General features: G+C 45.8%; 2 protein-coding genes across 4 annotated transcripts in view; one reads left to right on the forward strand and one right to left on the reverse strand.

Annotated features, from left to right (window-relative positions):
* Positions 1-2,605, reverse strand: part of PPP4R1 (protein phosphatase 4 regulatory subunit 1) — an 84,351-nt gene extending 81,746 nt beyond the window's left edge. For both annotated transcript variants that reach the window (XM_041122893.1, XM_030011739.2), the window contains exon 1: positions 2,411-2,605. The gene's annotated coding sequence lies outside the window, so the exon portion shown is untranslated. The remainder of the gene's footprint in view (positions 1-2,410) is intronic.
* A 56-nt stretch (positions 2,606-2,661) lies between these two features.
* Positions 2,662-22,318, forward strand: part of RAB31 (RAB31, member RAS oncogene family) — a 71,843-nt gene continuing 52,186 nt past the window's right edge. The window contains exon 1 of one of the 2 annotated variants that reach the window (XM_030011745.2): positions 2,662-3,086. In XM_030011745.2, the coding sequence (XP_029867605.1) occupies positions 3,063-3,086 (24 nt within the window). In that variant the 5' untranslated portion in view covers positions 2,662-3,062. Of the gene's footprint in view, positions 3,102-22,318 lie in introns of both variants that reach the window. The other variant, XM_030011744.2, reaches the window with a different exon arrangement.

The raw sequence follows: 22,318 nt of genomic DNA on the forward strand, positions 1-22,318 counted from the left end.
AGAAACACCTTGAGCCAGATCACATCTTGCTGGCTTAAGCCCAGCTCTGACGACCTAAATCTCTCACACTAAGGAGTAATTAATTTGAGATCAGTGCAATTGCACTGTTACAAAATTAGAATAAACTAAAGGATGGTCTGGCTCCTCCAGTTTCTGGAAACTGAAGGAAATTATTTCTGAGGAGAGAACAGATTACTTGAAACTCTAAGGGAAGGCTGCTGAAAAACAAAACCTCTTTGCTTGTATTTCCCAAAAGCAAAACACAGTTGGGTAGGAAGAAGTGAGGTAAATCATTGCTTCAAAACTTAAAATTATTCATTGAATAAGATGCTACAGAAGGGAAAAAGAAAACCTTTAGGATGCAAAGACTTGTTTTCCTTTGCTTTTAACCAGCCATTTGAAAACACTGCAACATGACCAATTCCTCAAAAATGTTTTCCTGACCACAGCATCTTGCATGCAGACAAACACAAAGATTATGCCAGTTCCTGGAAGAACGAACGTCATTAGCTTTTTTTAATACTGAAGCACATGTCTGTATTGTTTTTCTCTCTTCTTATCTCCCCAATTTGGGGGATGTTTTTTCCGTTTTTTTTTCTTTGGTTCCTAGACTCTTTTGTTTAAATGAGTACAATAGGTTATTTTTTCCTCTCATCGTTCTTTTTTTTTTGGCTCTTCAGACTTTTTGCCTGTGCAAGTAAAACTGCTCTTTCTTAACACCCTCTCTGCTGCTGTTTCAGCCTGAACCGCTTCCACTGGGTCATCTTGGTGCTAGTGTTTTAAACAATTTGCTTGTTCATAAGTAGCTAATTAGTTATTTGCTATCTTCAGAAGTAAGCTTTTGAGGGCTGGGCTTTAACCTTTCTTAGTGAGGGCTCCTGTTTCACCACTACGTATTTGAGATAAAGTTTCCCCAGATAAGAGGAAACATGGGAATCTGACTTGCTTTCCTGGGCAGATTTCTCAGGCACTGTTTTGTATTACAGTGCTACTGAGCCAAGGCAGCAATTCAGCATGTACTTACATGCCTTTGCAGTCGGTGGGATGTATTACTGTCCCAAAAATGGGCAGGCTTAAGCAAGTGCTCTCCCAAACTGGAACTTTATTAATTGTATGCCAGTGCATGCCTGCATTGAGAGGCTTTAGAAAGTTAAGGCACCTCAGTTAAAGCTGCAGAGTCAATGCACGTACTGTAAAGTGCATTAATCTGTTCTATGAATGCTCTCATTACCATTACATCGTTGTAGCTTAATCCGAGCACACCTATGGACAAGCCCTGTAGTTAGGGTCTGGCGGCCGGAGGACTCTGCTTGTGACACCGAACAGCTTTGAACATAGCACGCCGCTTATCACTCTCTTTCTGTAATCCACAATCTAATGTAGAGTAGATTAGAATCGAATGTAATTCAAGTGTTTCTTGCTGATATTAATTCAGCTGGTATAATATTTTACCTGTGCAATAAGCAAAAATTCCCAAACTTCAAGGATTACAAAATCTGGACCAAAGAAAAGGGATAGATGACTAATGGGATACATGAAAGACATGGAAATGTTTAAAGACATGACAAAAAAAGAAAAGAATTTATGGAAAGGTGACCCTGAGCCATAACACTGTGAATTTCAGTCCCTCAACAGCAGAAAAGTCTGAATCAAAGTTAGAGGAGCAACATTTAACTCAGACCTAAAATTGAAAGAAAGGATGGAGTGGGATGGTGCAAAACCTTAAAAATTCATTATCTCCTGTCAATTTATAGAATGAATTACCGGCTGAAATGTCGACCTGCTTTAAATTAGTTGTGCTACAAGTGCAAACCGTAATTGTTCTATGTTAGTGTGTGTATCCTACTTGCTTATTGAAAGACTTTATTGTATAATGCATTCTTGTGGAAGAGCAATGAGCTGACAGAACCCTAGCAATATTCTGTACTGGTTGTCTGAAAACCTGCTGTGTTTTTTTTCTCTTTGCTAAATTCTCAAAAAAAAAAAGAAAAGCTTAATTAAGTCACAAGCACCTCTCTGATGAGCCTCTCCTTAGATCTCTCTCTTTCTATTACTCTGTTTCCTGACAGGCTGTGATACTTCACTAGGAATGCTTCTTTGTGTTTTCCTCCTTGGGGATGACAACAGCTCTGCTCCAAGCATCTCCTTGGCCTAGGATTCGGGAGCTCTGGAAGAGTGCAAGCATCTCCTTCCAGCCTATCGGTGCGAGTGCAGGACCCCATCTGGAACTCATCAGTGACGTAATGAGCGCCGCAACCGATTATTGCCAGGAGGCTCCAATGACGTGGCAGTAACCTCACAATGACTAATCACGATTTTCTTCACTTCCCTTTAGCAATTCTACCTCATAAATTAGTGAAAAAAAAGAAAATAAAACTGTAAGCAGGACGGGGGCTATGACGTAAAATACCTGAGAGAGGACGCTCGCCTGCTTTCCCGGGGTTACAGCGTGCGGCTCTTCTCCGTCAGACTTTGGCTGCCGAGGGCAGAGAGGAGCGGTTACAAGACCCCCCCCCCCCCCCCCGCCCGCCCCGATTTCGGCGGGCCGCTCCTGACGCCAGCTGCAGCGGAGCGCTCAGCCTAACGGCCCGAGGTGCGGGGCGCAGCCCTGCCCTCCCCCGAGCTCGCCCGCTCTCGCCGACCCCGGGCCTCCGCCGCCCGGATTGGGCAGAAGGGCAGTCACTCTCCTAAGCGTTTCCCGCGCGCGGGGGGTCAGGCTAAGGAAACCAGGCAGAGGGAGGGTGCACGGGCGGAGCAGCCCTGGGCCCGCGCGCGTTCTCACGACGGCCAGTGCTCGCGCGCTCCCGCCCCGCTCCAGGCCGCGGTGCCGAGCGCAGCCGCTCCCCCCGCCGCGAAGCCATCCCCGCCCGCCCCAGGCCTCTCGCAGACGGGACCTGCGACGCCCGGGAGCCGGGGGGGCGGGGCGGGGACCGCGCGCATGTGACCGAGGCGGGGGAGGGAGGGGGGGGGCGGCCCCGGCGGGGGCTGTGCCGCGCCGCGGCGGGGCAGTGCGGAGCGGCGGCGGCGCGCCGGGGGATGTGGAGCGGCCGGGCCCCGGGCAGATGATGGCGATACGCGAGCTGAAAGTGTGTCTGCTTGGAGTGAGTAGAGGGGACCGCGGCGTGTGTGTGGGGGGGGTCGCTTCCCTCCTTTCCTTCCCGCCCCGCAGCTGGGGGCTGAGGGAGGTGGGGTACTCGCTGAAAACCGGGACGCTTCCACACACACACGTACCCCCCCCCCCCCCCCCGCCCCGGAGGGCGCCGCGTCTCCCGGTCCCGGGCAGCGGAGGGGGGCTCGGGGCTCGCCCGCGGTGAATCTCTTCACGCCGAGACTTGGCAGCCGCGCACCGGCCGGCGGGGGGGTGGGGGCGGCTCTTGTTTTGCTTTTGTCTTGTTTCTGAACTCTTGAAAAGTGAGAAGGGCGTAGCGAGCTCGGGCTCGGGGGGCGGGCTCGGGGCTCTCTTTGGGGGTCGCCTCCCCCAGCGCTTCCCGGGCGGGGGCCGCCGCAGCCGGCCAGCCGGCTCTCCCCGGCGGCGGGTCTCCCTCCGGTGCCGGAGCCCCGAAAGGCGTCCGGGAGGGCTGCGCTGCCCGCCATCCCCGCGGCAGGCTGTGAGGTCCTGTCAGCCGCAGGTCGGGCTTCTCCGAGCCCCCGCAGCGATGGTGGGAGGTGAAGCAGAGGAGGGCGGCAGCGCGCAGCCCGCCCCGAGGGGTTATTTCGGGCGGCCGCTTCTCCCGGACGCCTCGGCCCCTTGTCACCGACGTGGGGTGTCGGTGCTTTGTTTAGCTGCTCGCCTGGGCCCATTCAGAGCTGCTTTTGCTCGGCTCCTTACAGGAACGTCCTTTCTGCCGTTGCTTTTTCTCCTTTTGCTTTTGGGCGAGCCCGTGTGTGCGTTTCACATCTGGAGCAGCAATGTGCTTAGCTTTGCAGTTTGTCTCGGCCAGCCCCCTCTCTGACCTGCACGCAGGGAACTTCTCAGCGAAACGCGCTCGCCGAGTTGTTACAAACGCCGCTGGGAGAACAGAGCCATCTCTCTGCACAGCGATGAGCAGAGCATCGCTGCTTAGACTTTTGTTTTGTGGGTTTTTTTTTTAAATCAAACATCTCAAATTACCGTGTGTGACTTGGGCTGCTTTTAGCTCCGTATCTCCATAAACATTCAGAAAAGCTGCATGAATGACGGCGTTCTAGAGTGAATTCCCTTTCATGCAGTACAAGTGAGTTGAACATTTAAAAGACAGAGACACTCCAGTTCTTTCCAATTTTTGTTGACACTTAGGCCAGCAGGAGTGGGTACCTTGCCCTGGAGTAAGCACCAGGGCGCTGGAGAGTTCAACCCAAAGTATTTGGCAGTGACCGTTCCTCCTTTCTCAGTTAGAATTCTTGCCTTCAACTTTTAAAATGGCATAGAGACAAAATAAATGTGGTTTATACCAACGTGAGGATTCTGTGGTAGAATATGTGGATGTGTCTTTATTTTTTTCTTCCCCAGCAGAAAGCCCTGTAATCTTGTAGAGATGAAATGTCTTGTGGAATGACATTCCTCTTGCCCATTATTTATTGCTGTTTTGTAACATTAAAACGTACTGGAGGTTTTGCAAGGCAATTGTTTACTTCTTCTAAGACAGGAAGAGAAACCTATAAAGCAGCTCTGTGTTACCAGGAGTATGCAATTACTCTGTAGATTCATTAAAATGATAGGGTGGCAGTGGGAACACTTAGGAAGATATAAGTGTAGTTTTAGTTGCTTAGTAGTTAGTGAGATGTTCCTTCCTGAGTTTTAATAGGGTGTAACCCTAGAAAACCGTCTACTTCTGATCATAGACACCTCATTTACCATCCAGGTTGACACTGTTTTCCCAAAAGAGAGGAATACTTTGTATGATGAATCCCCTCGGGAAGTTCAGACAGATTTCCAGAACAGAGAAACTCCATAATGGTCTGGGTGAACAAGTGCAGGCATTAATCTCCTGATCTGCTTGAAAGCTAGATGGCAACTCAAAAATATGTTTTCAGACCTACCAAAAGGAATCTTGACAGTTGCCTTTTCAGTAGGTCCTGGACCTGGTAGGTTAATCTGTATTGTATCTAGTAGATCCCCTGATAATCAGCCAAGTCTGGCGTGTCCAAGTCCCAAGATGAGTTCCAGTCCTTGTTAGAAATAGGGATTAAATCAGTTTGTAAACCTGTATCCCTTATCCCTCGCCCTGTCCCACTTCTGGACAAAGCCCTAGGCTGCACCTCCAAATCAGACAGGAGGATCACTGGTGGTCTATGGCCCTCAGCTGTGCAAAGGGCCTGGGCTTGGGCTGTTTCTGCTAGCTCAGAATTCCCCAATGAGGAAAAATTGCAGCTGGCGCAACGTTTGCAAAGCCAGCTTCTCCACAAGCCCTGAAGCCCTGTTCAGCTGTAGAGGGTCCAGGTGGGAGGGTGAGGAGGGAGGGGAATAGAGAAGCAAGAGCTGTGCTCCATGCTGCCAGCCCTATAAGCTAGTGCAGTACTCCAGGCCCATTGTTTGGCCTGGAGCCATTGCAGGAGACATGGGGAATCAGTTATCCACTCCTGGATGTAACCCTATGTTGCCAGGAGGGAAGCTGGCCGGTAATTTTTAGCATAAATCTAACAAAACTGGGATTTGGGTATCTGCCTTTCACTTCCTCCTCCTCCAGAGTATATTGGTGTTCTTAAAACTCTCTGTGGGTGTGATGGGAGCAATTTGGAGCAGCCTGGAGTAGTGCATAACAAGGAGATGGTCGTGGGGTTTGTGGGTGTTGAAGGAGACACCAGCAAGAGAACAACAGAGAGGAAATCTGGAGCAGCTCAAGGCTTGGTGTGAGTCAGTTTGGAAGGCAGGCTTTGTTGATGGCAGAGCTTTGTTATTCATGAATTTGAGAAGGCAGTGCTCTTTGAGGAGAGATCATTCCAGCTTGCTGGTGGGCTGGCAGGAACGGGATGCCTGCCTAATTGTTCAGTGCCTCACAGCCTTAGGTGTAAGAGCTACAGAGGTACAATTTTAATAGCTCTCTTGAGTATGTTGCCATGCAAGTGGCCTCAAGCCTGCTCCTAAACTACTTCCCCCAGTAAATTATCGCTGCTGGGCAGCGAGGTATCTGCACGGAGAAGGTGTTGGTCTTCATAAGTGCAAACTCTTGAGCATCTGCTCTGAGTCTTGTCTTTTCACCCCAAACTCTTTCTGGTCTCTGGGTCTGGTCTGTTGTTTGTTCATAGCAGTTGTCCCTGTGTTGGAGGCCACCTGCTTCTGGGGCTGAGCAGGTTTTAGCGGCAGCTCAGTTTACACGGTAAAATGAAGTGTAGCTCCCGTTTGACTTGTGCAGTGTTTCTGTCCTGAATGGGCACCCTCTTGAGGGGGTGAAGGAGAGAGGGGCAGAGGGGGCTGGTGTGTTCCTGAGCCATGCTTCAGTGCTGAAATGCGGCCAGGCGTGCAGCTGCCAGGTTTCCTAATCTGGCTGTGGCTACTGAGTGCCATGTGCCTTGGCTCCTGACGTTTTCTTTATGCAGGCTGGAGGAGCGATTTACAGCTCTCTGCCAAGTCCTGACATAATTGTGTGTGGCAACCGCAGAAGAGATTGGCAGGTTTAGGACTAAGGCAAAAGTTTCTTGTCTTTGTCACTTCCTGAGGAAACTTTGACAGCCATTCAGAGAGGCTTTGGGGGGTGGCTTGCTAACTACCATCTAAAGTGACCTCCATTAATCCTTTCCTTTTGTTTTTGTTTATTACATTTTTATGTTGTGACTGTTAATCACAGGACCAAAGGAGTTAGGATTGAAAGAGGCTCAGAGGTCATCCCTTGGCCCTAAAGCTCCTCTTAGAACTTTCCTGACATATGTTAGTCTCGCCTGTTCCTAAAAAACTCACGATGAAGGTTTATGTTCTCCCCAGGGTTATGTCTGTATTGGCTTTGTGTGGCAAGGTTTTGGTAGCAGGGGGGTGTGTGTGTGTTACAGGGGTGGCTTCTGTAAGAAGCTGCTGGAAGCTTCCCCTGTGTCCAACAGAGCCAATGCCAGCCGGCTCTAAGATGGACCCACCGCCGGCCAAGGCCGAGCCCATCAGCAATAGTGGTAACACCTCTGTGATAACATTTTTAAGAAGGGAAAAAAAAGTTGGGACAGAGGGCAAACGGCAGCCGGAGAGAGGAGTGACAACATGTAAGAGAAACAACCCTGCAGACACCAAGGTCAGTGAAGAAGGAGGGGGAGGAGATGCTCCAGGCACTGGAGCAGAGATTCCCCTGCAGCCTGTGATGAAGACCATGGTGAGGCAGGCTGTCCCCCTGCAGCCCATGGAGGTCCACAGTGGAGCAGATATCCACCTGCAGTCCATGGAGGACCCCACGCCGGAGCAGGTGGGTTCCCAAAGGAGGCTGTGACCCCGTGGGAAGCCTGCACTGGAGCAGGCTCCTGGCAGGACCTGTGGCCCTGTGGAGAGAGGAGCCCACGCTGGAGCAGGTTTCCTGGCAGGACTTGTGACCCCGTGGGGGACCACGCTGGAGCAGTGTGCTCCTGAAGGACTGCAGCCCATGGAAAGGACCCATGCTGGAGCAGTTTGTGAAGAACTGCAGCCCATGGGAAGGACCCACGTTGGAGAAGTTTGTGGAGGACTGTCTCCCGTGGGAGGGACCCCACGCTGGAGCAGGGGAAGAGTGTGATGAGTCCTGCCCCTGAGGAGGATGAAGTGGCAGAAAATAACGTGTGATGAACTGACCGTAAACCCCATTCCCCGTCCCTCTGTGCCGCTGGGGGGGGGTTGGTAGAGAATCCGGGAGTGAAGTTGTGCCTGGGAAGAAGGGAGGGGTGGAGGGAAGGTGTTCTGAGATTTGGTTTTATTTCTCATTACCCTACTCTGGTTGATTTGTAATAAATTGAGTTAGTTTTCCCCAAGCTGAGTCTGTTTTGCCTGTGACGGTAATTGGTGAGTGATCTCTCCCTGTCCTTATCTCGACCCACAAGCTCTTTGTTATATTTTCTCTCCCCTGTCCAGCTGAGGAGGGGGAGTGATAGAACAGCTTTGGTGGGCACCTGGTGTCCAGCCAGGGTCAACCCACCACAATGTCCCAGAGCTTAACTGCTCTTACTGTAGAAAGTTTTTCTCAAACATAGCGCCTACATCTTCCTTGCCTGAGACTTCTTTTCTTCACCCTGCTGTTTGTGTTTCAATTTTCTTGCTCGTAAGAAGTCACTTGCTGGCATGGATTCTGCTAGCATGTAGTCTGAAAATACTGTCTGAAGTTGATAAGCCTACATTGGCAGAAGGAGTGACATTTCCTCTGTGGAGAAGGAGGTTTCTTCAGGAGTTTCTCCACAACTGAATCCCAGTAGCTAGGTATGGAGAACAGTTTATTACCTTGGATGTCATGCACCTCTGTGTGGCAGCGTCTGTATGTGCAGGCTGTGGAATTAAGCTCAGAATTGTTTGGTATTCAAAGTAATTGGGAGTATGATAATAGTTTTCTCAAGGGGAAAATCTCTCTGATTTTCTTATCTGCATGTCATGGTAATGTAAAGCTCTGGGTTCTGCTGGATGGAGAACAAATTCCTGTAGCAGAGCATATGCATGCATGTGTCAGACCTTTCAGTGCAAAGCTGAAGTACTCACTCTTCGTCTCTAAGTAGTTATTATACTGAACACATATGACTAGAGAATCTTTTAGTTTGTGTTGGTGTTTATGAAAGACAACAATTTTATTTCTCTTTCTACTCTAAAATGTTTGTCATTATTAATGCTCTTGGTGCCTGGATGTCCCAACCCAAATAGGAGCACTGCTGTTAAAAACAAAAATGCAGCCCTCAAAGGGTTGTACCAGTTAAGGACCTTTCTTCTCACTAGGTATGTGCAAGGGGGTCTACATGTTCAGATGAGCATCGTACTGAAGACAGTAATGATACACAGGTGCAGAAGCTGTGAATGCATCAACAGCTGCAGTGCTGTAACCTAAAATAGAACAAGAGGGACCAAAGTAGTGCAGACAGCAAAGGTGGTCGTGAAAAGAAGAAAATTGTACTGATGCAATAAATTTATGCCTTCTAAAATTTTGTCCACAGAATATCCATCTGAGAGAAGAGAGAGAAGAACAGAGACTGACAAGTGATTTTTTTTTCCCCATGTTAATGGTTCATCATCATCTACTTACTCATTCATGTTTTATTATGTAAACAAGTAGCTATCATGAGAGAAGTTTTTGTGTCATGACTTTGCATGGCTGCATGTCTTGTGGAGTCACTGATGTGAAGTGTTCATCGTTGCAGTCTTTCATTCAAAGGAGCCCTCATCTGCATGTCTCTCCTAGCCACTTACCTCTTTGCATTGTAGTGAAACATCAAATCACATGTAAAACTGGACAATGACTTTAAGTCCACAGGGAACTGAAAGGCAGACAGCCAGACACACGGTTGGCGTGACTACATATGCCTCATTTCCTTGGGAAAGGGTTTTTTTGGTATTCTTCCTTGGTGAAGAATACTCTGAAGTTTGCACTTAATGTGTGCACATAGCACTTCCATACTACATTGCCCTGCTTTGCCATTCAAAAGAACAGTCTATTGAAGGAGACTGGGACAGGTGATTTCATGGTTTTTTTGAAAATATTGCATAAAAATCCAGTTACATACAAAGTGAGAAATGCCTTTTCTCTTGTATCAATAAACAAGTGTGTTCAGAAGCCTAAATTAACCTTTTCCTATTAATTTATAAAATACACGTACATAAACAATTTATCAGAATTTAACAGAGTTCAGGATTTCATATTGACCTTGCCCTTACTGCTTTCCTGATGTATCTACAAAAATTTTTTTATTTACTCATGTCTTCCAAAAGTTTTGGGTGGGATTGCTTAGAAAAGTGAGCAGACTGGGTTATGACTGGAACATCCTGCTAGGAAAAGATGAGTGGAGTGTGGAGGCCACATTCTACTTTCATTTCCAGCAGCACAACCAAACTGGATTTCTGAAGCAGCAGAAGGCAGGACTCGAAGCAGGTTTTACTTTCAGTAGCTGCAAAGCCTCTGAAGGGGAAGTTTGTTACTACTAATCAACTGGACAGCAAAAGAATACCCCGTGGCTGGTGCCTGTTGCTGCATGTGATTGGCTCTGATCTGCTGATAACCAGCTCTCGGGTCCCAGCCACTGCTTGTAACTTGCTTGTTGAATGAGACCATGCTATGGCTATCACCCAGAAATCGTATGCAGGCTGTAGTTTTACTGTCTCTCAAATTGTATTTATCTCTTTTGTTTATAGTGTTACCAATTGCAGGTTTTTTAGGTTTCCCACGCCCCTTGCTTCAGTCCCTCTTTTTGATTTCTTAGTATTGGCTGAAAAATTGTGAAACTTCTTGTTTTACAGTAATTCTGAGAAAAAAGTAAATTCATTCTTTCTACCAAAATAAGGATGTTGAATTGGTAATAGACCATTTCATTTTTTGTTTTTTTAACTCGGATGAATGCAGTTTTAGCCCTACTCAGTGAAGTAGTGCTGAGGCAGGCTATGTGAGGCAACCAGAAACTCTGCATGCAAGAAATGTGTGGGGAAAAGAAAAACCCTCTCATTCTCATCAGGCGATTCCTTTTAACTGGCTTAAGTCAAGCCATGTTAAAAGGCCATTTTTAAATTTACATTTAAAGTAAGTTTCCTGAGACTCTGGTTGATGGTATGACTGGTTTTTAAGGTGGTGATTTGCCTTATTGATAGGGTGTGTTGCAGTTAGAGTGCAGTTTGAGGAAGTGGCAAAATAGGCATTAGCTGAGCTGGTCATGAGCAAAGGCTTCTGAACCTGCAGGGCTTTTGCATACAGTAGTGTTTATAAATTACAGTGCTGGTAAATTTTGCTAGTGTTGGGTTGTGCCTGAGCTGGGTGCGTGGGTGCTGCAGACTGCAAGTGTACAGGCCAGATAGACGTATTCTTTCTAAAATTTCTCAAGCTAACTCTTTGTTGAGAGAAACATTTAGAGGGAGGCTGGAGCCACAGCTCTGCTGTGGTTGCTCTCAAACACCCACCTTTTCTTTTGCCTCACTTAGGCTCCTTCTTCCAAATGCCGTTTGCCCAGTCTCCAGGGCTGTCAGACCCTCCGGGGACTGTTGTTGATCATGTATCTACTGGCTGTGTCAATGTCCAGATGAGATCAGGGCAGGCACCATTTTCTTTGTTTCCTACACCTTGGTTTTGAGGGGGAAGACAGAGGGGTGTGTTGAAATGGAACACAGCTGGCTTTAGCAGGTTTGCAGTGTTGACCCCACCTTCTCCAGGGTTCAGGTTCTGCCACAGAAAAGAAGCTGTTGAGAGCAGGGCAACTTGTTTCTCCTCAGCTTCATTGGCTCATCAACCTCTGTTGATGGGGGGCTGTAGTTTGACTGCCTTGCCATCATCTCTACCTCCATCTGGAGGTTTGGGGCTTCCTCTGCTCATGTTTTCCTCAAGCTGCTTCTGGACCAGCTGAATGCTCAACACATGGATGGATGGATGGATACCCAGAGGTACCCCCCAAAAGGGTCGGGAAAGTTGGTGGGAAGCTGGGTGGATTCATCTGGTCTGGTCTACTGTATCCTGCCATCTAAGGGAACAAATGCATTTGCCCTGGCTAAATTAGGTAGCGTGCCCATCAGGCGTTTCAGTCTTTCTCTGGGTTGATCTCGTTCTTTTACAGAGCTCATCTGTAAAGCTGGGAGCACCAGAGATCTCGTTTTCAGGGCAATGACCATTTGCTGTCTCCAGAGCTGGCAGTGCGTGTCAGTTCAAGAAGTATCTGTTCCCTCTTCTGCTCCTCGGTTTCTTTGCCTGTGTCGTGGATGCTGAGTGCTTCCTACTCTGGGTCGTGGCTCCAGCTGCTCCCCACCAACTCTGCAGCCCTGTGGGTGAGCCAGACCCATGGCAGCTGCCACGGGGGGCTGTAGCATGCAGCCCACCTCAGGCATGGCTGAAGCTCTTGGTCATGGGTTGCTCTGGCATCCCTGGAGCTTTCTGCAGGGGTGGCACAAGGACGCGGGTGGGAACAGCTCGTCCTTGGGCAGTGGCCCTGCCTGCTGGGGGAGGAGGAAAAGGAGGGCTTGCCACTTCTCATCTCTCCTGGAGTTTCTTGCTCTGCTGGGCTTTCCATTTGAAAGCCACTACGAGCTAGCATGCAGCCTGGTCTTTTCCTTCTAGTTTACATGGCCTGGTATTTCTAAATGCTTAGCCTACTAACCTTTACAGCAGATTTAAGCTGGTTTATTTTTTCCCCTCCACTTCCTTCGGATAGTTGGCTGCATTATAAAATACTAAAAAAAAAAAAAAAATCCTACCTCCATCCAGTGCTAATCACACTGATAGGTTAGATCATCCCACGCTTTTTGGACAGGGCAGAGCAAGCCTGCATTGCTCTGCTCCTTGTTGGGACTTGTCATGCCCCCACTAACTCGCGTTTGCAGCCTATGGGCAGCTCGTGTAAATATAACTCTGCAGCCCCTCGCCAGAAGGTGTGTGAGAACTGGCACGGGGCACGGACTCCTGAAGTAAATGAGAATAAAAGATGGTTTTATTCTCATGGAGATCTTTTTCTTCTCTCTACCTACCTCGTAGAGACTGGGCAATGGTGTATGGGTCAAGGTGAATGGAAATTTTTAAAATTCCATCTCAACTTGTAATACACCAGGGAAGCGACATGTTTCAATTTTCTTCTGAAACATCTCATACACCCTTCCCGTGAACACTCACAGTTTTGAACACCACTGTAAGAAGACAAATCCAAGCTTTAGAAAGTTACCAGCAGAGGTGGATGGGAGGCCAGCTTGGAGCACAGCCTTGTGTAAGCAAATGCCAGTGGTCTGATTTAGTCTCCAGCCTCGCAGGGCTGCTCGTGAAAGCTGAACAACAGGCAGTGGAACAAACGCTTTTTATTTTTGCCTGGCTATTTTTAAACATAAATGCTAGTTAGTGTGTGGTTTTTATATTTCTTGGAGGAGAGGGTAGAGCAGTTACAGTTTTGCACTTTTTGTTTTGGACACAGCAAGTTCTTATTTGGGCAACATGTGGAAGTACATGTGCAATAAATCCAGCTACTAAATACTTTGTGTTCCCGAGTTATTGTTTCCTCCTTTGTCAGCAGAGCGACAGGATGCTGCAGGCGTCATCGGGTGTCCTGGTTGGACCGGTCAGCCTCTGCTGTGCACAACTGCAGGGGACTATAAAGAAACTGTGAGAGCAATCTTACAAAATGATAAGTATCAGCCTCTTGCAGGAATTCACCTACAGCTAGGGACTCTCTGGTGCAGATTTTCCTCTACTTTAAAGCCTGTTTACAGAGTCAAAGTGAGTTAAAGAGGTTCCTAAAATGGGTATAATTTTGAAAAAATAACATTTTTTTCCCCATTTAATTCTGCACCAAACAAAGCTTAATAGGTGTTGACAGGATCTAATGGTTCATCAGCAAAGCTGTGCTCCAGACTGGTGGGACATACCTCAGGTCATTTACATGTCCTCCCATGCTCGCTGGTGACCCGTGAGATACAGCGGGCATTGGAGTAGCTTTAACTTTCTCTATCTTACGCTTGTAATCAGTAGCTGGTACCTTGTCTCCAGGATTGCTGTTGCGTGTATTCTCCAGATGTACCCATTTCTCACTTGTGACGCTGATGCTGGGGATTCAGTGGGAGAAGAGGAATCCTTAGGTATTTGGTCAACGTCTAGTGGGTGCCAATGCAGAGAAGCTGTAGTAGGGATCACCAGGCTTTCCAAAGAGTGATGTGAAAAGCATCCCTGAGAGGACTCCCTTGAATGCGGTGTGGGGTCACACCAAGGCTCAGCTTGGCTCTGAGGCCTTTAATTCGTTTTTAACAACTTGATTTAAGGGAGAGAAAGCACATCATTGCTATGGTTAGTAGTTTAGGAGCTAGAAGCATATTAGAACTGAAAAATTTGAGGTGTTTGTCCATGCACAGTCACAGTTTTAATCTCAAGCAGCTTCTGCCATCTGTGGAAGCAAATACTACGTTTGCTTAAGACAGTCTTTGTTAATATAAAAAAAAGCCTCTCACTGACTGACACACACCACTACCAGTCTGTAAAGGCACACTTCCACTTTGTGGCTGGGTAAATCTGGCGGTTGGTTAATTCCTGGAGGGATTTAGGCAATGAGAAAGAACAGATTCCCTTTATTGGATAGGAAGTCCGTTATCTCTTTTTCTTCTCTCTTTTTTTTTTTTTTTCCCCTATAGCATACTAAATGTAAGTGGGTCTATTTTAAGAGTCATAAAATGAACACTTGGCGATATATCTTGTTAAAGGTGATAAGAGCAGGAAGCTTTCAACCACATTCAGGCCAGAAGTCCTTCATGGTGCATAATCCATGCTGACTTCAACCTTTGCAATACTATGCAGACAGTCTTACTTTCAGGATATTCAGTTCTTGAGTGTGCTACAGACAAGGTTTTTTCGTACATTATCCCTTAAGTCAGCATTTTTCTTTTTTTGGATGATATCGCTCTTGTGGAAAATTCAAGGAAAGTTGGACTTTGTTTTTGTCTTAGTTTGCTTGAATGTCAACGAAGGAATTCAACATTGTCCCCCACATTTAATGTCTTCAACTGTTATGACTCCAGCAGCAGAGTGTAGTTTGTGTGCATAGTCTTCAGAGTCAATTGTTCCGTTCTTTGATATTTCCCACCTCCCCACCCTGTTTTGGATATTTTTCTTTATTTTTTTTCCTGCGGGGTGCGCTTGCAAAGAATAAATGCATGCCTAGGCATTAGACAGGCAGTTGGAGCACAATTTATGTGACAAAAATGGCAGTTGTATATAACCAGGTAACATAAATGCTGATTCAAGATTATGTTACTGAAACCCCTTTAAGTACATATTTAATTCTAAGCATTGGGGTAATCCCTCTTCAGCAGTGTATCAGGGTACAGGCTAAATTGAATCCCAAGCTTAAAGCTCAGTGTGTACTTAATACAGAGCTGAATGCAGTCCTGTGTGGAGGACAAAGATAAAAAGTTTATGTAAATTAAGTATTTGAGATAACACAGCTCTTGAGTGATTCCTATTGTTTAACATTAAAAGCAGATAAAGTAGCTCAGTTTTACCTCTGCTTGGTTTTCAGGATCTGGTAGGCTCTTTGGAGATGGTGCTTTATTTGACCAGGTAACTAAATTGATCCAGAATTTCATGTCCAGCTTTGCCTTCTCCTTTAGGCTGGTGTGGCAAAAGAAAGAGAACGAACTTTTGGCAGTTATAGAATAAGTCCAAATTTTAAAAGTTTGTCTGAAGGAGAGTGGTGGTAGCCCTACAGCCTATAAAGTTTTTCAGGAATAGTTTAAGTGATAACCGGTAGAAAAAAGGGTGTAAAAGTCGGTGTAGAGGAGATTTGGATGAACAAAGTGATAAAGAGACTAACGGAGGAGGAAGTGGAGGACTGAAACTGAGATACCAGCAGAAAGCGTTAGAGGAGCATTGTGGGGGACTGGTGGGAGGGAATGAGGAACACGGCAGGGGGGTTAAAGTCAGAGAAGGAGTGAGGGAAAGAGAAGCCGTAAATAAGGAAACAGAAAACCACACAGAGCAAAACAGCGAAGGGAGTAATACATACAAAATAATAAGGTAGGGTGAAAAAATCCTGCCACCTCTCCCTTGGTTTTAGCCTTCAGTTTTCTTTTTTTTTTTTTTTTTCTTTTAAAGCTGTAACTTAGTCTTAGTATTGTTTCATCTATGTTTCAAAACACTTTTGTCCAGGTGAACCTGCAGAATTGTTGTTTACATTGCATTAAATTAAGCTGGACCGCTTTTGACCAGTCAAGAACACTCTGTTGCAGATCTGGTAACTGAAAGGGAAGGTCTGGTAGGATCTCATGGGCCACCGGAGATGTCATCCAAAATCCCTGTGCCTGTTGTTCTGCCATGTCCAGGGTCTGCAGGAGCTTTGGACTCAGTCCCAAGCGCTCAGGCTGCAACACAGAAAGTGTGTTTAGCACCCAAACATCCTGTCCTGAGAGGGACTGCTCAGCACCCTCTGTGTGGCTCAGCCTCTTCCTGCTTTGGAGGGAAAGACCAAATCGGCTCTTCCAATAGGCCGCTATTCTTGTCCCTTGAGGAGAAGTCCTTAAATGTACTAAACTTCATGGTTTAACATTGCCATTTGAAATGCTCCCAGCGTGTTTCAGTTGAAGATTTGCAAAGTCCGTATGCTTTTGACCATTTCTGGTTTCCGATTTCTAAGTGAAGATGAGAAAAATTGGCCAGGTGAATCAAAACTTTCTTCTGTGAGTCAGTTGTAAGTTAGATACTTATTTCGTAGTTATTTTTGTGGCGGAGAGAGGAAGGTGCCTTAACAGTAACAGCAACAAAACCTGTTCCTGCTCATTTAAAAGGCTTTTCCCTAAATAGTTGAACTCCCTGATGCTAGTGGTACCAGCTTTAGGAGCTGCTGAGTTTCATTCCTGCTGAAATCAACAGGAGGTGAAAACATTCAAGAAGTCAACTGCTTAAGGGATATGACCTTGCACTGATAATTTCTTCCATTTATGAGCCTGTTTGGTGCAGATAGCTTTGCTCTCAGTAAGTTCACAGCAGCATACAGTAAATCCACAGATAAAAAAACCTCAGCTCTGGGTTTTATTATACTGTGCTGCTTGTTATCGCTTCTGTTTACTTGCATGGGTGACAGAGCAGAGAACACCAGCTGGGTCCTTCTGTGATGCTGTTTAAAATAAGTGGTAACATTTACTGTATTAGGGAGAACTTCAGATTCAGGCAATAGGTGAAACGAACATGAAATCACTATTAATCTAAGCTAATTAAATGTGATCCTTTGGTTAAAAATTTTCTGACACAGATTTAGGTTTACACAAACCTCTGATTGTCCGTTCCCAGTCCTGCATGTCAATTCAGGAAATGAAAGCCCCCAGTTTCAAGGATTTTAGACCACTGCTTGATGCTATTTAATGTCCATGTAGATGTATATTATCTATGTGTTATCTACATTTAACTGTAGATAATAAATAATGGCAAATTCCAGTAAGTCTCAACTCACCCCCTTCCCCTGATGCCCGGGGGAAGGTGCATGTGTTAATGTGTCTGGAAGGCTAATGAAGGCAGGTTTCCAAAGGCTGCGGGTGGGCTGGCAAATTATAAGGGCAGCCTGCATAAAGAAGGTGCCTTTAGCAGCTTGCCAACCTTTAGGCTGCTGATAAAGGAGACTACTGCAGACCTTTGGTGGTCGTTGGAGACTGCTGATTTTACAGGTTGTTGTGTCAGCTAAGAGGAACTGATAAGCAGAGGCAGAGCTTTTGGCAATAAAACCATGGACTAAATCCTTAGCCCCTTTCCCACCCACGTGGCGTTTCCTGAACCGCTCAAGTTGCTGGTGTCTGGCCGCCTTTGGCCGGTGGAGAGGCAAGGAAGAGTTGTTTGCCTCTGGTTGTTGTTAGGTGACATAGCCTGTACTAGGGCTCTGCTAATTTGGAGCAAAGATTCAGGGCCATGAGGCTTGTTCCCATTTGTCAGGGGAAATGTCTTTATATAGCTGCCCCCTGAAACTCTGCCTTCTTCCTCTCTGTCGCCTGTTGCTGTAAGGGAGAAGGGATCAGGCTTTCTTTTCTCCAGGACTGAAGTTTTCAACTGGTGTTTCAGTTGGCACTCATAATTTATGTGGCTTTTTTTCTTCCTCTTTGGTTTGAAATGCAATAATAAGTTGCAGGTGGGGTAGTTACAAATTGGGAGTGGAATGTCTGAACATTGAATTGAGTTGCTTACTGAGCTTGGATGGGCAAATTTGAAGGTAATTCAGCCCTTTCATGAATTTTTCAGGCAACTGCTGGACAACTTTTATATTACTGAAATAGTAAACTGAACACCAACAGCCATTTCCTCAAACGCTGTACCTAGTTGATGTGCATATAGTTGATTGCATAAGAGCCACTGCCTTCATTTAATAAAAGAAAATGACTTTGTTGGGATTTGTAGGCAATCTGTAATATGAAACTATAATGTTTGGATTGGATTGGATTATCAGTTCCAGACTGGCTGGAAGATTTTGAATATCTTCTATGTAAGGACAGGTATATCAAATCCTTCCCCCCCTCCCCATTTAGTAAGTGACACTAACAAGCCTGTATTTTGAAGTTATGGCCACTAATGATGGGATTTGACAAGGGAAGAGACAGGGTGTTGGAGTATGAACAGAAACTTGTGTCAAACAGCAATTCAGGTCAAAGATTATCTCATCATCATACCATTATTTTGAAAGTTTCAGCTGCTACAAATATATGTGGGGAAGGTTCACTTGGAAAAAGAATTTGGTTTGGAAAGAATAACACAGAATTGTTTATACCATTTTTTGCTGCCAAACTGTACTCAAAAATAACATTTGTCAGGATGCTGTTGCCTAACATGTTTACTGAACTATGAAAGCCTCAGGTTATTTATGTATTTAGTCTGAAAGTTGAATTTAGTTTCTCTGATCACTGCATTGCACAATGATGATGAATGATATTTAGCCAGATTGTTATGCTGGTGTGTGTGCATGTGGCCCATAGAGATAACAGCCACTGCAATCAATACTCATTATCATTGACAATGTGACGTACAGTGACTTGTAAGTTACTTCCTTACACTTACACCTTAATTTTTCAAGTTCAGGGCCAATTATCAGGATTCCTAAGCAGATATGCTTCACACAGATTTTTACTGTATTTTTAATAGCAATTTATCTGTGGGAAGAGTGGTACATCAAGTGGATTTTTGTAACTGCATGTATATTTTGAGATAGAGTGGGTAGGAAAAGGATGGCAGCATGCAGATATTAAAAGGTCTTCCAAGTTTGTCCAGAAAATAAATTCTGACCATTTGAGTTGCCCAAATCAGGTATTGCTGTCAGTAAAATTGCACAGGTGTTTAAAGCAGGACTTGCAATTTTTCTTTGTTTTACTTGGGCTTTATTTAGCTCCTCACTGTTGAGGTTTCATATGCTGGAGAGATCTGTTACGTTTGCTCTTGGTTCCTGCTTCGTTGGCAGGGGGCATGATGAGTGGTGACCACCACCCTCCTGTGGCACCACAGTAGGAATTTTCCCATGGTAAACCAAGGCTCTCGTTTCTCCTTCTCACCTGAAAAATGAAGTGGTAATCATGGAAGTGATCATACTTAAGTGTCTGTGGTGGTGCTTAGGTGGGAAATCAGCAAGCCAGTAATGGGGAGAGGTCATTAAGGTGAACTGGAGTGCTGGGACTGAAGAGGTGGGAGAGTATACCATGGAGTGTGAAATAATACGCTTTCTTATCACTCACAGGGCATCCGGCAGGGTAGGTTTACCTGCTGGTCTGTGTTATGCCTTGGTCAGGAGGATCCTATGATTCAGTGATCAGTAGAAGGCAATTAGAGGTATGATTCTTGTTTGGATGGTAGTGACTCTAAGTCCCACAGCTATAGGTGTCCTAAAAATGAACCAAAAAGAAATCCGTCTGTGGTGTACAATGTTGTTGATGCTGTGCAGGTTTGGGTGGGTTTCTTCTTTTTCCTTTCTTGGTTCATTAATACAGTGGTTTGTGTGTGGGATATGGGCATCCCTTTGCAGCTGCCTTTGCTGTGTTCACACCACTCATTGTCACACAGGGCTCCCAAGGTGGTAGTGGCAGTGGGAGGTGCCTGTGCTTCCAAGGGAAGGTGCTCAGGCACTCTTCTTTCCATCTCTCTCTGTCCCACCATCTAGTTCTTGTAACTCCATCATGCAGTCCTCTTTCTCTCCTTACCCAGCGTCTTGGTTCCCAACTCGCTTGAGCAATTTAGCCAGTGCTCCTTCCTCCTTTCCTCCTGTCTCAGTACGGCCAGGTTGACTGTCTCCTTCTCCCTTAGTACCAGGAGTCACCAGGTGGTGCTATTTCCCAAATAAATACCCTCCCTTGCATTGCAGCACGGTCCAGCCCTTGTAGAAGGGTGTTATGGTGTTTGGTTTTGTGATGGAGCTTTCTTCGGTGGGCAGCTGTGTCAGGTAGTGAGGGGTCTTGCTTCCCACCACGTGTTCAGTCTTGGGTCAGTTTTTTGGAAGCAAAGTTGTTCTCTGTGACTTAAATCAGCCAGTGCCTTGTTTGATGTTGAGGTCCCCAAAAGGACGGACTGCTTCTACACAGCTTGTGACCACACTGTTGTACTCAAAAGCTGCTTTACTGTAGTGTAAAGCATGAGCAAGTCTCACTAAGGATGGCCTCAGGCTTTGCACTGTTGGGTTGCACTGATGGGTTCCCCCATCCAGTGGGAGGGGTTTTTGCTCATTCATTGGCATGTGCTGTGACTCCAAAGGGAGATCTCCGTGTGTGTGTGTGTGTGTGTGTGTGTGTCTGTGTGTGTGTGTGTGTCTGTGTGTGTGTGTGTGTCTGTGTGTGTGTGTGTGTGTGTGTGTGTGTGTCTGTGTGTGTGTGTGTGTGTGTGTGTGTGTGTGTGTGTGTGTGTGTGTGTCTGTGTGTGTGTGTGTCTGTGTGTGTGTGTGTCTGTGTGTGTGTGTGTGTGTGTGTGTGTGTGTCTGTGTGTGTGTGTGTGTGTGTGTGTGTGTGTGTGTGTGTGTGTGTGTGTGTGTGTGTGTGTGTGTGTCTGTGTGTGTGTGTGTGTGTGTGTGTGATTACTCCCTTGAAAAGTGCTCATCTTGTTCCTCCTTTCATCCTCTCATCTTATTAAGTCAGCTAGATTGATACCACCTTATTTGCAGCTGCTTTTTATATCGTGCTCTTTCCTGAAACTGTAGAGGCAGTTCAAAACAAGGAGTTCAGCATCTTAAGTGAATAGCCAATGCCCCCAAAAGCCACAACTTGAGATGAAGGAATGCAAATAAACACCAAGTTCCCGTCTTCCTTTTCACCAGGCTAAGCAGTTCTTCCTCCACAGCTGTCCATACCACATGCTGTCAAGGGCATAAGAAATTGATTGATTGAGATTCTGCTCTTTGATTTCAATTTAAAATCCTCCATTTCTCTCGGCCGTTCAGCTACTGTTCTAAATTTGATAACTTGTCTGGAGAAGGGAAGGAAATGTGTAAGAAAAGACACAGAGAATTAGCTGGAAATTTGATGTGGGGAAGCAGTTTCTAAATAATAATGTTTGAAGACTGTTATCTTTGCTCTCCACACCCATGCTAGCATGGTGGTGTGGTTAGCTTGCACTTTGTACCTTAAGATGCAGTGATTAAGCATATATATTTGAATTAGAGTATGGGTTTGGGTGGTTTTTTTACTGAAATAGATGAGCTTTAAAAAATGCTAAGTTGGACATTCCAGAGCTAGGCTGGCTGCAGGGTTAATTTGTTGTTACCATTTTTTAATATATTCGACAGTGTTGCTGTTCTTGAGTCATGTTGCAGGTAGCTGGAGTACTGACCCACAGGCTATGTTTTCTTCATCAATTGCATTTCTATTTTGCCTTGTTTTATTTATTTATTTTTATTCTATTGGAGTTACTTTAAAGAATAGCTTTAAAGGAAGCTTCTTTGTTCTCCCTTTCCCTCCACAGCCCCCTGTCTCTTAAACAAAGATCTCTTTATATTCCCATGCCAACTTCACACACAAAAGAGTTGGCAGGTTGCGGAGGAGCGGCATGGTTTGTAAGCACTGGGTGAGTAAACGTACAGCAGCCACGTGGGCCACTGTGATTTCTTGGGTAGTAGATAGTTTAAGTGACCGCTAATCCTGCCACCCACTGCTAGTGTGGTATAGAACAAGGATTTGTTCCTTACTGCTGATTTAATGCCATGTCAGTCACTGGACTATGTACAAAGGAAAGATAGCTCCCTTTCTGATTAGGTCATCTTTCCAGCACCATCTCGTGCCTTCTTTCAAGGTAATAATGTTCCTTCTCTCGAGTCCACACATTTGGAGAAGCCTTTCCATACTTGGAGTCAAATCTTCAGCTGAAGTTAGTGAAATGCCTACTAGCTGCCAAATGAGGGAGAGTACTTTGGACTAATCCTTTTGAAAACCAAGTGTTTGGGGAAGAAAGAGGAGGGAAGATAGGGCTGGTCCGCTCATCTTGAAGTTCTTCAGTCTGTAGTTGCGATTCTCCATGCCTTCAACTCAGCATGAAGAGCTTGCAATTGGAGCCCTGGTTATGATAGCAGGATAATGCCAAATATCTTGGAAACACTCTAGGAGAGACTTTGGTTTCTTATAGTATTACATATAGAAATATATGACTGTCTCTAGGAAAGTGAATTTATTGCTAACATTAGTTACTATACAGATATTAGCTGCTCTTCAGTCTCTCTCATTTTGCACATCGCTTTGATAGGATGATAAAGTGCTTTTGGCCATCTACGCTTGCTTTTGTACTTTATAGTTTGGTGAGGCCATGGTGTTGTTTGG

This window comes from Aquila chrysaetos, chromosome 4 (genome assembly GCF_900496995.4).
Source record: "Aquila chrysaetos chrysaetos chromosome 4, bAquChr1.4, whole genome shotgun sequence".
In the NCBI taxonomy this organism is placed as follows: Eukaryota; Metazoa; Chordata; class Aves; order Accipitriformes; family Accipitridae; genus Aquila; species Aquila chrysaetos.